The 16,654-nt window shown below is 34.6% G+C and overlaps 1 protein-coding gene across 2 annotated transcripts in view; it reads right to left on the bottom strand.

The window, feature by feature from the left end:
- The window catches only part of ITGB8 (integrin subunit beta 8), a 93,133-nt gene that overhangs the window by 40,951 nt on the left and 35,528 nt on the right, over nucleotides 1–16,654 (bottom strand). Inside the window, exons 2-4 of one of the 2 annotated variants that reach the window (XM_036877291.2) lie at nucleotides 15,765–15,850; nucleotides 9,979–10,150; nucleotides 1,102–1,348 (exon numbers count right to left, since the gene is read on the bottom strand). In XM_036877291.2, the coding sequence (XP_036733186.2) occupies nucleotides 1,102–1,348; nucleotides 9,979–10,150; nucleotides 15,765–15,850 (505 nt within the window). The remainder of the gene's footprint in view (nucleotides 1–1,101; nucleotides 1,349–9,978; nucleotides 10,151–15,764; nucleotides 15,851–16,654) is intronic. The other variant, XM_036877300.2, reaches the window with a different exon arrangement.

Genomic DNA, 16,654 nt, shown 5'->3' with positions numbered 1-16,654 from the left:
AAAGATTAAACATGTTTCTTTAATCTAGGACACCTGAGGGATTTTACTATGCTAATATTCAGTTAATTTTTAAGAGGAAGTAGGAATTTACAGTGATTTCTTTTCACATTTGACCATGAAATGTTTTTAGGAATTTAGTCAAAATATTGTACTACTGGTAGATATTTTAGAATATTATACTTATTTTTTAAGTGATGCTTGGTGTGGAACCGTTGATGAACAATCAAAAATTTAAGACATCAAAAATTTTTTGAGAATTCCATGATGTCCCAAAAAGTGAGACTCATTCCTCAGGTGCATGCAAATCCAGGGAGAAGGTACATGAAGCTCCCAGAGGAGGTTTATCAGTCCTGTTCTACAACAGATAGCAGAGTTGTTTTGGTAAATTAGAGTGTGTACTGTAAAGTGATCTAGGCAATTACAGAAGTAGAAAAGATGATGTTACAATGAAATGTTTTATTAAGGAAGGATTGAACATTTTTTTTTGACAAGTCAACAGGCCAATTAGAATACTGTGTGAGAAACTTATATTTTTAAATCTAGTTCTCGTTTCATAGTGGGGCATATGCTATTTATAATCAGACTTTCAAAATGGTAAGAAAAAGGACTCTTTCTAGCAAGTAAATTCTCATCTTTTGGCTTACCCTTCACATGCTAACTTTTGAAGCAATATAATTATAAACATAGTCATAATACAGTAACGGAAAGATAGGACACAGTACTGACAACATAAATACTTTAAATTTGATAAACCTTAATTCTACAAAATTACAGCAATCAAAAAGGAGAAATACAGAATTTTTAAAGATGTTTTTATGTACATGGTAACTTGATTATTGGAGGTTTGTCCAAAATTCCTAATACTGTGTCTTTTTGTGATTAAAAACTAGGTGAATGATATCTGAAGCAATATAGTAAGTCCAAGCTACAGATAATAACAGAAGTTTTCACATAGGAACATACCTCCTCTGCAAATATTTTCATTTCTCATTTAATAAAAATATAAAATTTATCAAGTCCTTTAAAAACAAAGGGAAATTTCATAAGAAAAAATTTCATTTAGCATTATAAAATCCCCATCAAACACATCAAAACAGATACCTGCATTGATTATGAATCCTTTCTGGGTGGATGCTAATGTACGGTGACACTGTTTTATCAACGTATGAGCCAAACCCAAGGCGGAAGTCATGGGAGAAAAATGCCATTTTTCTAGATAAATCATTTCCAACGGAATTTAATTTTTCAATATTATTATGCATTGATGCAGAGACATCAACCAGATAATAAAGATCCACGGGATATTTCTTCAGAGGATGAATTTTCAGCATAAAATTAGCTTCAGCTCCTAGTTCAAAGAAAAACATCATGTATATTCATTTTAAACTTCTCAGGATAAGCTGTCAATACATCAGATATAGAAGATATATCTTCTGTATATCTTAGATATAGAACAATTTTCATAAATTTGTACACCATGAATGAATTTAGGAATATTCCAGAATAAATTAAGACAATTTGAAAGCCATATCAATTTATTAGTCTCCAACTTCTACAATGCATTTATCACAATTCTATAGGGCAGCTAGAATAATAACAAATGGATCAGCTCAATACAAATGTAATGGGAAATTTATCTGCTACAATATGAACCTGTTGCTTTCCTTAGTATCTAGAAAAGCACAGCACAATACAGCAAGCGGAGATCTATCTCAAAAAGAGTAGGTAGCTGTTGTGTTTTAAAGTGGCTTTATGGTTTGAAAAAAACCAGAAAGGCATCTTAAGGAAAAGATTATCTCGTACTGGATGCAGGTGTAAATTCCTCCTTTTGGGTTAAGGCATATTTACATGTGAGATATGAAAACTACAGTACCGAGTACTATGTTAAGCTATCCAAAATGATCAGTATACCTCATCATGTATTAGTTAATAAGATTCTTCGCAACAGTTTTGCATGGGAAAGAATGAGACAGTGGTCTAAAGAATAGTGCCCCAGTAGTGCCACAATGGGGACCTGGGCAGGGGAGGGGACAGCATTTGTCCAGTGCACAGTGGGCACTTAAATGTATGTGGAAGAGGGATCACAGAGGCAAAGGAACCACAAGGAGAAGTGTGGGAGCTTCCCAAGAACAACTATCTGCAATACAGTTTTATCTGGTTCTCTGTCCGTTATCGTTTGATACAAGGACCTGTATTTTCTGATACAAGGTAACAGTACCCTACAGAGTTGGTAGCTCTATATTTAATTTTTTAAAGCTATGGTGAAAAGTCATCAATTTAAATACAGGCAATTTGTGAATTTTACTTTTTTAAACAATAAAGCAAATGCTTTGTTAAGTCATTATTTCTCAGCAGAGAATATTTGGAGTGGAAAAATAATTTTTAGTAAGCACCAATTTGTTGTATATATAATTGGTAGCCTTATTTATTTATTAAAGGACTCCTCTAGTTTATCAAATCAAATTGTATGCTTTAATGTGCTTAAAGTAGCGGTATTTCCTTTAAAATTTTTACAGATCAGATGTTTTTCAGCCAGATTTTAGAATGTATTCAAAATAGGAAGGTTTTTCTGGTATGTAACAATAATTATGAAAAAAAGAGACTATTTACTCATTCCTACTTTGCTCTTATGTGTAGGAAACCCCCTTACTGTAACACCAATTGTTCAACTTGAGAGTTTGGGAGAAGCTGGGTGTGGGTAGGCCAGCCCAGCCCACTGTCTCGCTCCTTCCTTTAGGGGCTGGGCTGCCTCCAGGAAGCACATATTCTGGTCTGCTTCCTGAGTGTCTGGTGGAAAGGCCTATCTGTATGGAAGTGTCCTGCAATTTGGGTGGAGAAGTTCAATTTGGGAGAATGTTAGAATCTTAGAATCTGGTAGACAGGGCCAGATGGAAAAAAAATGGAAATGGAGCATAACAGGAGTATGGTGCATGTGGAAGAGCTTGAACTTTATAGAGTGTGGGTCATCTTCTTTATAATTTTTTACAAATTGTATAATTGTTTTTAAACTGTTGACTCAGGCATATGGCAAAATGAGAAGCTGGTATTTTCGACTTGGTGTATCATTGCAGTTTTTATGGTAGCTCTGTCTAAATGTGAATGGCTGTTTTCAATAGAGTTACTGCAAAATTATCGATATATTCAGCATATTGTGCAGATTGTAGTAATGTTGGGTGTATCTCAGGGAACAGAGTGCAGGTTGTATCAGGAAACAGTTAAGAGTCTGTGTGTGTATCATCAGCAAAGCACAATCCTTCGAGGCTAAAATATTCAGGGAGCTCCAACCAAACCACACAGGGGTCCTCAGCACACACCAGCTGCTTTTAGCCTAGCAAGCAAATCCTGTTCTCACTGGCCCCAGCAAAGTAGAGGGCTGTACAGAGGCCTTGCCCAATGGTCAGGGTTGGAGTGTGTAGGCTGCTGTAGTTTGATTTTGGGTTACACAGATGCTGTCCTTGGCACATGTACCTGGGTCACTTGGAGACCTAAGCATGGGCTGAAACCTCAGTGAGACAAGTTTCAATAAAGGGGAAAATAGACTCTTCACATACACAGATCTTTTAGACATCATTTAAGTCATAATTGCTACTTTTAAACTGTAGGGCACTTGAGGTTCCTGTAAGGTTTTAGCATTAGGTGTGTAGTTCAAGGTAGGCAGCTCTAAATAGGCTGTCCCCAAACCACACTCTGCTTATCAAGGAGGAAACTGAAGAGGCCAACCTTGGCTTACCATGCTTGCCCATGAGCTTGAGCTACCTCCAAAATGTTTCAAGTTGGCCTTGGATTGGCTAATTTCATATGAAGGAGAAACCTTCTCTTAGAGGGAGTAGAAATACCTTTGCAAGGGAACATGGGTACTATGTCTCCAGATAAAATCCCTACTTGGTTCATACTGGGGTGCCACCAGCACAGGGCTCAAAGGGCGGATGACATTAAAGAGGTTTTGAATATATTGGAGGAGAAAGAAACACATCAAGAAATAAGACTTAATGTCTGTGGCCCCCACTGTTGTGAGGTTATCAATGCAGGCAGCAATGTTGTAAATGCTCCACTGAGAGAGGAGCTATGCAAGGTGATTTCTTTTACTGGCTAAGAGCTACTAAGATAATCCACATTATCTTACATATCATATATGTTATATATACATTATATATGTGTTTATATGATTATATAAATATGCTAGTAATTATTACTATGATCACTATTACTAGATTCTAAAGCAATATTAGGGTAAGAATTCTTTATTAATCTCTGAAGGCTCTGTGTTTGGTCCATGCATAGTCATTTACAAATGTTCTTTAAACTATATTCAAAACACGTTTGATAGAGCATTTCAAAAGGTCCACATGTTTACCACAGGAAGAAGCTAAGATACATGATTCTTTCTGGTAAAGTAGGGCAAGCTTAAATAGTTTCTCTAAGAAGAAAAGAGTATCATCTAGCCACAAAATGTTTATGCCACTACTTATAATCTTCAGGAAAACTTCATCCTCATACTTTTTGAGATTCTAAAGGCTCGGATCCTTATTCCTTCAATTAACTTCAAAGGGAAGCAGTGAGTCTGTGACACAGAATAAGAAAGAGGACTTGGAGGAAAGTTGAGACCTACTTAGAGCTATTGCCAGTATTGGTTTTAATAGACCAAAGAATTCAAAATTGTTAGAGTGAGTTTCAAATCAGTCAAATAATGGTGTGAGCATCTCTGAAGAACTGGCTGCAATGAACATGACTAGACATTAAGAAAAGGTAACTATAAATGTTTTGCTTAAGATGAAATGGAAAAACCCTACGAATGTGGAAAACTGGAGCAGGAAGAAAGAACAGCCAATTTCTGTTCATTATAGTTGGGCAGGGGAAAGAGAAGGCCCACAAATGAGACTGGTTTGAAACAACCAGGCACAACAGACTCCAGAATTTTTCCGAATTTCTGTGGGGATTAAACAGGGATATGTAATAGGGGAACAGGGGAAAAGGATGCATGATTTCTATTTTTATATTTTTAAAACCTTTTTTCTGAATTTAGAAAACTACCTGAAAATCTTACATTTTTCAATTAAGCCACATTGAATTAAAGGACATTTTTTTTACAGTATAAAAACAAATCAAGTTTGAAAAATTTTACTGAATTAGTGAGGTATACATTATTTAATCCTTATCATATACATTTGTATCACTTGTGAAGCAGAATTAGAGAATTCCCTTCTCTCTCTTAAAGATGTCATTTCATTGTTCTTAGGGAACATCAACTAGGATCAGTAGCCTATTGTTATTATTATTTTTCTATAAGATTGATATGCAAAAACAAGAAAAAAGGTATCGTTTAAGAAGTGGTAAGTAGAAGAAAATTTACTTTTAAATTCATTTAAAATATTCAATTATATATTATGTATATTTTTATACAATCCTACTAACATTCTTTATGATAGTCATACAAAAAAATTCAAATATTCTTAACAGATACATTGAATATCACAAAATTTTATCAGATAAGAATAAAGTAATTATAAATAAATCAAGTAAATCTAAACCAATATTGGGGATAAATGCATTTTATACTTACCTGCGCATTATATCAAGCTCTTATATGTGTCATTCTGGACAGGACTTTTATATCATTAGGAGTGATGTTTCTGTATATCTGAAGTTGGTAAAATGTAGCTTTATATATTATGCCTCACAGCTGGCATGTCTTTGGTGTTACAATGGATTTTTTAGATGAACTTATCATATCTAATGTAATAATTCTTGGCTATATATGGGATTGCAAAATATAGTCTGTCATAACTATGCTGGAAAGATGACTTACACAAATTAGACAATTGTACTAATTTGCATACAGAAATTCAAATGATAGCAGGAAATGAATAAAATCAAGCCCTGTCATTACTGACTTAGACATTAGGCATTTGTCTTTCCATGCTCTTACTCCCCATGATCATCCATACTGCCTTCACTTACCATCTCATATTGACATCTCCCACATCTCTTTAACCAACCTGTATCTCTCATCTGAACTTCAGCATCAGATAGATATGATGCCATATTTGAACTCAGTACCTCAACCCAAGAGGTCACATTTGAACTAGGTTTCACCTCTTCCACAGAGGGCATCCATCCCCACCTCACCTAGTTGCTTGAGCCAGAGCCCAGGTGTACCCCTGATCATCAGTCACCAACCCTTGGGGATGCTGCCTCCCCATTATCTCTCAAGGCTGTTCATTTTTGTCCTACCTCATTATCATTACTATCATTGCTTACCTACAGCACTGAAACAATTTCCCAACTTTTAAACTTTTAATTTACAGTGTCAGGATTCAACCACTAGTACATCTACAAAAGGAAACAAGCTGAATTCATTTAAGAATATAAATTTAAATGAAACACACCAGTAGAATAAAAATGCACTTTGTAAAATTGCACATCTTCAAGTATTTAAAAAAAGTAAGATATTTTTAAAGGATATAGTCATATTTGTTAGAGGCAAATAATATATGATAGGTTTCACATGTCAGCTGCTGAACATTAACATTCAATTAGAAAAACAGACAAGGTTATATGGAGAGGTAAGTCACACACAAAAAATGAGAGAGAAAGACGGTTAATAAGCTTTGGAAGAATGTTGAAGCTTTTTAGTACTAGAAAAAAGCAAAAGAAAAGAACTGATGGACTAGTTACATTTACAAACTGATGATATTCAAAAGAATGAGAATAAGCAGGGTTGACTTATGAAAGCCTTCATTGGATATTCATTTTTCTTGTGAATAATCTGGAAATATAAATAAAAAACCAAAATACATTTACATACATTTGACCTAGTATATCATTCTAGAAATGCATCCTAAATAAATATGCTGTTACATACAAATATGTATACATGATCAGTATCATTGAATATTTTTAAAAACACTGCACTCAGATTTGATTGAGATAGTCTTACATTTACTAATTCACTTGGATTTTGTTACATTTATAGAGTATATTAATAGAATCTGTCATTATTGTAACACTGTCTTCCTATTCAGGAACATAAAATTCTTCTGCATTTATTTGTGTCTTCTTTTACATAGCACAATGGATCCTACACATTTTTTCCAAAAAGCTTATACCTAGACCATTTACAGGTTAGTTTGCTGCCAAGAATTAATCCTTTTTCACTGTATCTAATATTATATAGGCAATCATTGATTTTTGAAGATTTTACAAAAAACAGCCTGCCAAGTAATTTTTTAATTTTTAATTTTAATAGTTTGAGTTGATTTGCTTGGATTTTCCAATTAGACATATAATGATAATTTTGCTGTAATTTTTCAAAATGTTTATAACTTGTATTTGGTTTTCTTGTCTAATTGCTTTTATAAAAAACTTTCAGAAGGATTCTAATATATATTAAGGAAGTATTCTTCAATTTTGGTTTTGGTAGGAATGGACACTAAATTTTATTGTATGATGTTTCAGCATCTGTTGAGATGACTATATATTTTTTCCCTTTGGCAAACTGGGATGATAGGAGTACATTAATTTCAAAATAATCAACTACCCTTGGTTTTGTAGGTTAAATCTACTTGTATGGTGGTATTATTTTTAGTATCATATGCAGTTTAATTTGCTTTCCTAAAATGTTATTAAGGATTTGATACTGGGATTATCCTAACCTTATAAAAATTGGGTAGCTTCTAGGCTTTCTCTAATACTATGAAGAATTTATGTAGCATAGGGATAACATATTCCTTGAATGTCTGGGTTAACATGCAATCATTTCTTGCCATGACAACATTTAGGCCTACTGTCTTTAGGTGGTGTTTCTTCTTTCGTTTTCCTCACTTCTTTTATCTTTATTAGGTTTCTTAGGGTTTTCCCTCTTCTTGAGTCAATCTTAGTCCTATATATTTTCCTATAAAATTATCTGTATTAAGATTTATACATTTTACCATAGTTTTTTGTGTTTAATATTTTCTTAAAGTCTTTTTTTTAAATATTGGCTATAGTCCATATAATTAGATTATTTGTTTTTGTCCTCTTTTTCAAATTAGCTTTGCCAACAATTTACGTCTATTTTATTGGGCTTACTATAGATATAAATTGTTGGCAAAGCTAAAAAATGATAAATTCATTTTACTTTTTTATTTCTCTTTTACATTTCATTGAATTTTTTTTCCCTTAACTTATAAATTTCTTCCTTTTATTTTCCTTATGGCTATTTTGTTTCGGTTTTCCTATATCTTTATTTGTATGTCTAGTTAATTTTTCTTCATTCTTCTTTAATAATAAAAGCATTTAAAGTTTTGAATTTTCTTGAGAGCAACTTTGGGCATATCCTATATATTTTGATGTGTGTGTTGTTATTAAATAGTCTATGACTAGGGCGTTGATTAGAATTTATTTAGGGGAAGCTTTTGTTAGTTTCTCTGTTTTTGTCTCTTGTATTGATTTCAAATTTTACTGCACAATGCCCACAGATGTTGGCTATAAAAAGTTTTAATTTTTGGAAAATTCAGTTTTCTTGTCTAAACTATGATTAATTTCTAAAAATATTCCACACCCTTTAAAAATATTTTATATATCAAGTGTTATGGACTGAATTGTGTCCTCCCTACCCCAAATTTATATCATGAAGCCTTAATCTATAAGGTGATGGTGTTTGGGGATGGGGCCTTTAGGAGATAATTAGGTTTCAGAGAGATCATGAGGGTAGGTCCCTCCTGCTGGGATTATAAGAAGAGATACCAGAAAACTCTCTTCTCTCTCTCTCTCTCTCTCTCTCTCTCTCTCTCTCTCTCCCTGCCTCTATACCCCAGCTTCCCCTCTCTCTGTCACTTTCTCTTTCTCTCTAGGAACTGAATTGACCAGCACCTTAATTTCAAACTTCCTAGTCTCCAGAACTCTGAGAACATAAATTTCTGTTGTTTAAGCCACCTAGTGTGTGAGATTTAGTTGTGGCAGCAATAGAAGGTGGCAAACACCATTATGTTACCAACTTAATTATTTTTCATTTTTGAGTATCCTTTTCTAACTGTTGCTCATATATGTCCATCCTGGGCTGTATAATTGTTTTATATGGTAAAGAACACAGTTTTAATTGGAAACTGGGAATACGTGCAGGGCCAAAAAAAGAAAAATGGACTTTGTTTTCTGGTAATCCAAGAGGAGTCTGGAAGGAATAGCTTTGGAATAGGGAGGCCATGTGTCAACAGTGGTTATTTAAAACTTTAGTGACAGGACAAGACCACCCAGAATGAAATAATGAAGGCTTGAAGACAACTGCATATGGCTTAAAACTGAATGCCTCTAATTGAGTGATGCATATTTGTGCACCTGAACTTGCCATATGTCATTTGCATACTAGGGTTCTCTAGCACTGTAGGAAAATGAATAATCTCCAGTGTCTATTACATGTACCAAACTGTGGAATACAGAGTGATGGAAGGGCAAGTACAAGAAAAGCATAGAAGTGAAATTGTGTCTTAGTGAATTAGTCTTAGGGACCGCCACAAAGCAGTTTAAGTTAATTATGAGAATTACGAATTGTAGTTTGTGTTAAAAAGTTTACAAAGACTCTAGGCCTTAGCTTAATTCACATCTCTTACTAATTAATCAGCTAATAAATTTGAACAAATACTTATGGAGTGCCTACTATATGCAGCACTCTGCTAGACTTTGGAGAGATAGTGCACTAAAAAATGTTCTCTTTCTTCCAGGGCTGGCAGAAGAATAGGAACATAATTACACTACAATGTAACCAAGTCTAGAAACATGTAATTATAGTATAGAGTGGTCAGGTTTTCAGAGACTGTCCAAGGCGACACAGCTAACTGGCTATAGGCACAAAAAGAGACTAGAATTTTTGATTTATTGTTTCTGAGCCCACTGTTATTTCTACTATGCAATACTGCCTGACACAAAATATTAAATATGAGCAAATAAAACTATATGAAATTCCAAGGTAAGAATCATCATAGATTTATTTGAAAATCACCAAACCTGGGCGCAGCTGGATCAGCACTTCTCCTGGTGTCACTTGGGTATTAATTTCATTTTCACTTGGTATTACATGCACAGATGGGCATTCTATAGAATCAACTGAGCAGCCTTTGCTTATTAAATTGGAAACAGTGTCACAACGTTCACTCCTTGATCCACCTGAAATGAAATCCTGTTTAAAAGAAGGAAAATCACTGACATTTTTAGTGCATATCATCTCAATTACAACCAAAGAAAACCACATAACAAATGTTGCAAAGAAGCCATCTTCCAATATTGCACAAATTATGCAACTATTCAAAATAGCTGCATGTTTCCAATAAAAGTATAGCAAATTTGTTTAGAGTAAAGCTTTAATTTATAAATATTATTTGAAAAGAAAATAAATATTTAAGAGGAGATTTCAACCAACACTTTAAATATTGTTAACCAATCACTATAAAATATACCAACTTAATTCTTTATAAATATTTTACTTTAGAAAGATAGCTCCAAAAGAAAATTTAGCCAGAATAGACCATCCAATGGTTCCACATGTAAGCCTCAGTTCTCAAAAAACTCAACTGGTATGTTTATTATATATTACTGTGTTTGGAATATGAGAACAAATCCTCAGAAGTCACATGCCTAATTAGGTACTGACAATTCATAAAAGAATGAACTGGAAATCCCCGTTTGTTAGACTGTAAAATAGACTATAAAATCTCCTTATTATTTATACACACAATAACTTGTAAATCATTCAGTAAACCAAGGAAGGTGCTTATATGAGGCTGGGAGATACAAGATTGCAGATTAGATTCTCCTGATTTTGCAACTGAACCTAGAACTTTCCTTACCATTCAGCATTGTTTAGTTGATGGTTATCCAAAAGCCATGCAATATACTTGAATCCATAGAGCAAGCTTAAATTTTAATTTATCTTAACTGAGAAAAAAATTGATAATTATTTTTCATGTAACCATTAAGGTTTTTTCCTAAGAATAGGAACTGTACTAAAAAGTATAGAAATATGTTTTTTTATATGTAATGTTGGACTGAATTATTTGCAAGATCAGCTTACACATTAGCTGGATATTTGCTCAGTGATCTTTCTGGAAGTGACTATTTTAATCTGGCTTTCAGTCATTCCTCCTGTAGTTCAGCTGATTCAGAGAATTGGGTTTCCAATCAATCGTTCAATCAAAGAATGTTGATTGAATGCTTACTCAGGGACAGTATTGTTAGGTGTCAAGGATTAAGAATGAGGCAAGACAGAGTACCTCATATTAAAGAGTGAACAGACCATTGGTGAATTCAGCCAGAAGCAAGCAAATGTGATTATCCTGGGCATTAAATTTAGGGGAAACATGGAATGTCACAGGATTATGGAAAAAAAGAGATCATCAAGTTTAATATTAGTTGAATATGAGATAACTAATTATGAACAGGGACATCTATGGCACTGGTAGTTAGATGGGATGGTGTTAGGCAGTATAAAAACATATGAGAATTTTAGTTTAATTTATCTTTCAGTTTAGAACAAGGGTTAGAAAACTAGGAACAGTGGGACAAATACAACCCATGGCCTGTTTTTATATTGCTTAAGTGCTAAAAAAATGCTTTTTTTACATTTTTTTTAAATTCTGGAAAACAATTTAAAAAATGTGCAACAGAGGTAGTATGTGGCCCACAAAACTTAAAATTTTACTATGTGGCCCATTACAGTACTGATCTTGAATTAGAGTGTGGAGCATGCTAGCAATATAAATACAATTAAAACACAAAAGAGAATATGTTCTTTTCAGTCAAGATTTCCAGGTGTCATTTCAGTCAAGATTTCGCAAATGACTTCATGGAAACAGAAGAATTCAGTTTGCTTTGCTGTTGACCACACACCTAGATTTTAGCCTGAAGTTTAAAATATTCAAAGACTTAATTTCTTGTATCCAAATTTATCTTATCTGTTGATAAAACTTAGAGGTACTAAATGTGAGATTTAGTAAACAATCTTGAGTTCCTTGGAGAAAGATGGCATATCATACTATTACATGTGTCACTTTCCTTCAGAAACCCTCAGGTTAAATGGACTTGTCTAAACCCACCTGTCCTAGATCCTAGAGACTATTGAGGGGACAGAAGGTTCGGTACATGCATGCTTGCTCAGGCCTCATCTGATAGGCCACAGACTGAGGATCACATGTGTTTGTAGATGTAAAAACCCTAAGACTTCAAGTCAGGAAAGGAAATAAAGTACAAATAATTCTGCCTTTTCTTTCTAGCCAGGGATTTTGTTATTTGTGTACATAGAATGGAAAAGAAGGGAGTGTGGTCAGTTTGCTGCAACTATACATCAAACTATGCCATTTGGCCTTTAAGTGTCAAATCGTTTTTACTGAAATAGGCAAAATAGTCTCAATCAGTTTTCAGTGTTTGAATCAGCATGGGTGTTTTAACTCCACTGTAAAAACTAAGTTAGTAAAACACTGCCACTTAGACAATTAGGTTTGCAGAGGGAAGAAAAGACCATCGCATCAAAATAAAGAATGGAATGCTGCCCCTACCCACTGTGGCCTACTTTCCACTTTGTATGAAAGAAAAGAATTTGAAACCACACCCTTTTAATTTTTGGTGTTTTGTATCATTTTAATTTCTTCTAATTCTTGTGATCTGTTTTTTCCTACACGAAATACACAGACTTTTAAAATCATACTCTGTCTGCATCTAATACCTGTTTGAAAATGAAAATACCCAGGTTGAAGTTACCCTGGTTGGCTTTTCATCTGTTGTTACTTTCATCCCTTTAATATAATAATCTGGGGATATAAATAAGGAAAGTTTTTCCTCCTCCTCATGTCTGAGTGTTTGTGACTTCCAAACATGGAAATCTGCACAGAAATGAAAGAATTTATCATTTTTCTCTTTGACAGTGAATGCCCTTCATCTAGTATTTTGGTAAAGTTATTCTCCAAGGCTGCCTTCTAAACTTCCAGCAATGTAATCACAATCTGTATCTGACATATAAGGCAGGAGAGGGAGGGAATTCTTCAAAACTTATCAAGTCTTTCATATGTATTAAAAAGGAACACAAGGCATTAAACTAGGTAATATTGATAAGGTCCTTTCTATCCTAACTGCTTCCCATTACTTTTACATAGCATGGAGAAAAAGCAAAAGCAAAATATATAGAATGGCAGATTAACATGTCACATGAGAACATAGGCCAATTGAGTATACCCTAACTTCTCTAATGATCTTTAACTTCTGACCAGCCTTGAAAATTATACAAACCAAGCTTAATTTCTTACTGTTTGTCTGTTCTAATCATGAACAGAGAAAAACTGCCTTTTCCTTCCCCATCCCTTCACCCTTGCTGGTTGAGAAATAAAAGACATCAGTTGCATATTTGCCTAAGTGGTGGGCAGTCTTTCAACATTAACCATTACGTTCTTCCTCTTGATGATGTCAGGTCAGCCTCCAAGGAGTGGACAGCTCCTTGTGTTAATGATGTGACTACTGTCTGAGTCCTAATACCTGATGCTTCCCCCGAGGTTGTCTTAACACAGGCAATCTTCTTAGTTTCCTAAGCCTGAATGAGTTGCTTTCAGGAGTACTTTGAGAGTGGAGTCTCACTCAAGTTCTTACAGTAACAGCTCCCAATTTCTTAAGCAATGCCTGTGTGCCAAATGATTTGCATACATTGTTTCATTTGATCTTCACAACGTGTGTCAATAGGGAAAATTACTACTGACATTTTGGAGCTGGAGAAAACTGAGGTTCAGAGTAGTTATGTGTCCAAGTTTATACAGTTAGAAACAAAGGGAACTGAGATTTGAATCCAAGCTGATCTCACTTCAGAGCCCACTTTTGCAAGACATAAATTAGAAGATCCTGAACTACACAAAAGAATATTTTGGGACATAAACAGCCATGTGATTTCTGAATGTTTCCCTAGATCCCGTTCTGATGAATTTGACTAGCAGATACAGGTTTGTCTCCTCTGCTCTGGCAGCCACCCAACCTTTCCTCCTTGACTTAAGTCCTTCCATTTGACCATCCATTCCTCTGAATATTCAAAATGCCTTCCTATGGCAAAACTGACATTGCTTCTCCCATAACCGTGACTCTTCATGCCAGCAGTAGTATGAGAAGGAGGAGGGGTCTTTCTGGAACTTGACATTCTATAAGGCTGGCATGTTACAACTGGGTTTTTTAACTATCTTTGGAAAGTTCCTCTGAACTGCATTCACAGGAAGTTCTCAGCAGCTGATATCAAGTTGGCACAAATTTCACAGCTCTAATAATCTTCCTTAGTGATGCATTAAAAATCTAAAATGGAGTACCAGCTTAGGGTGAAGAATATCAAGTTATGAGACATAAAAGTAATATCCAAACTCAGGGTTAGAGAGATGAGGAAAGGAAGGCTCAGAGGACAGAGTGAAGTCTGTTTGGGCATTTGTCTGATAGGACGTGATAGGACTGGTCCCAGAAACTCTGGAATTGTCCTCTCTATGGCATTGCCTGGTTCCATGGGTTCTGATAAAGCACTGCCTAATTCTGAGTGACATCCAGCTTTCTCATTGGCAAAGCCCAAAGTATATCCAGTAAGCCTCTGGTTTGTCAGTAGGAGGGGAGCTTGCTTTCAGACATGACTACTGTTTCATGCACCCCTCTCCTGCCTCTTTCCTGACTTGTTTCATAGGAGAAAGTAATGTCTATCATTCTTTGCTACTTTTCAGCTTTTTTTTTCCCTCTGGGTTATACACAAGTGCAAGCAGAAGCAGGAAAAATTGGAAAGATGATGGTAGGTGCAGTTTTTGAGCTAAATCAGAGGAGGCAAAAGCTAGAGATTTCTCTTCATGTCAAGCAAAAGGCCATTAAAGATCTATTTGTTCCAATTTCCAGGAGCTCCATAAACAAATGTAAAAGTACCTAGGCAATCTCATTAAAAATTAGCCAAATTAGCAGATGGCTTCTTTACTGCAACTTATCACATAAGGTAGTTTTGACGAAAGATTGCCAAAAAAAGAAAAAAACTCACAAAACAACTTTAGGGCCAAGAAGGAAGGAGTGCATTATAATTGTTTTACTAAGATGTTTGTTATTAGGATATGTTTCTATTGTTACAATATAAAAACACTAATTTGAACAATAAATATTATTTGAATTATTCTCCATTCCACAGAATTTAGATGTACACAATACTACTTGAGCAGGGTCAGAAGTCAAAAGAAAAGCATCCTATTTTCCATAAGTAACCACCAAACTGATATACTATGTTATGAAAAGGAGTAAGTCACTTATCTCCAAGCAATGAAATAGACAAATGATTTAGCTTGCTTTTTAAAAAAAAAAGCAAGTGCAAGACAATGATCCAACTTGGATATACAACCTAATGCCCCAAGCTGCAGCAAAATTTTACACAAAGCCTACTGACCTATCAAAAGTTACTTCTGTGTTTGCCAATTCTCTGTAGAACAGATGGAAAACATAAATTGATTTGCACTTCATTTCAAAAATACCATGATTTTCCTAACAAAAAAGTTACACTTTATTTTATATGCAGCCAGATATGCTGTTTCCAAGCGTAAAACCAAATGAAATTTTCCTGATGCTCAGTAGTATCTTTTTTTTTCCTGATGCACCTTTAAGGCACAGAATATTAAGGCAGTGAAAGGATGCTAGAGAGGAGGTCAACTGTGAGGACAAGAGAAAAGAGCAAATAAGGAAATACAGGAAGGATGGGAGGGAGGGAAGGGAGGGGAGAGGAGGAGGAATGAGGGAAAGAGGGAAAGAAAAAGGCACACCTCTTGAGCACACCATCCGCATTCTGGACCCAGCGCAAGACACTTGGTGCAGGATGCTGCGTTTGAAGATGCACATCTATTGGCTTCTGTAATAGAAGATAAAAAGGTGTTACGGTTTCCTCTCATTTTAGGAAGTATATACAGTTCTAGACCAAAATGTATTTTGAAAACTGAAATGAACTGACCAATACTTTTAAGTACATGACATTAAAATATATATAATTTCTTTGAGAAGAGTTAACCTACTCACTGCAATTAATAGATGCATAATTTTCTGGGCTGTTGTCATTTAGTTTTATAAGGTTGGGAGAAAAGAGGGTGATGAAAATGTGAGGATTTGGCTCAAATTCTGCAATAGTAGAGGACCCTCCAAATAAGTTTCATATTATCTGTATTTCATATTATCTGAACCAATGAGACATTTTTGGATCTAGAATTTTTCCTGCAAAAACAATCTTATAGACCTAAATCTCAACATGTAAATCCATGTTGAGTCATAGTGAATAGACTTTCTGAGAAATGATTTTGATGGACATATAAAGAAATTAACTTGATAATTCTGATTGTTTTAATATTGATTATTTTGGCTTGATGGATATCAGAACCAGATGTAATGGCATGATTTGGCATTTTAGACATAAAGTGGTTAAAATGATTGAGTTGTTTTAGTTAACATAACTTAATTTCTCTGACTACATCATTTTGAGATCGTGACCAATTCATTTTTCCATAGATCCCACACTTGGCTGAGTAACATAGTTGTGCCTGTAAATGATTTGCCTTTATCCCTCTAGCCAGTAACACTACTTACATCATTAAAAATAGCCTCATCATTATAGACTTAAACACATAAAATATAGTGAAGAGTTATTCGTAAACTATTGTGAGAT

The sequence above is a fragment of the Manis pentadactyla genome, chromosome 7 (genome assembly GCF_030020395.1).
Source record: "Manis pentadactyla isolate mManPen7 chromosome 7, mManPen7.hap1, whole genome shotgun sequence".
NCBI classification, from domain to species: Eukaryota; Metazoa; Chordata; class Mammalia; order Pholidota; family Manidae; genus Manis; species Manis pentadactyla.
The sequence above is the reverse complement of the archived record's forward strand: the minus strand, read 5'-3'. Positions and strand labels throughout refer to the sequence as shown.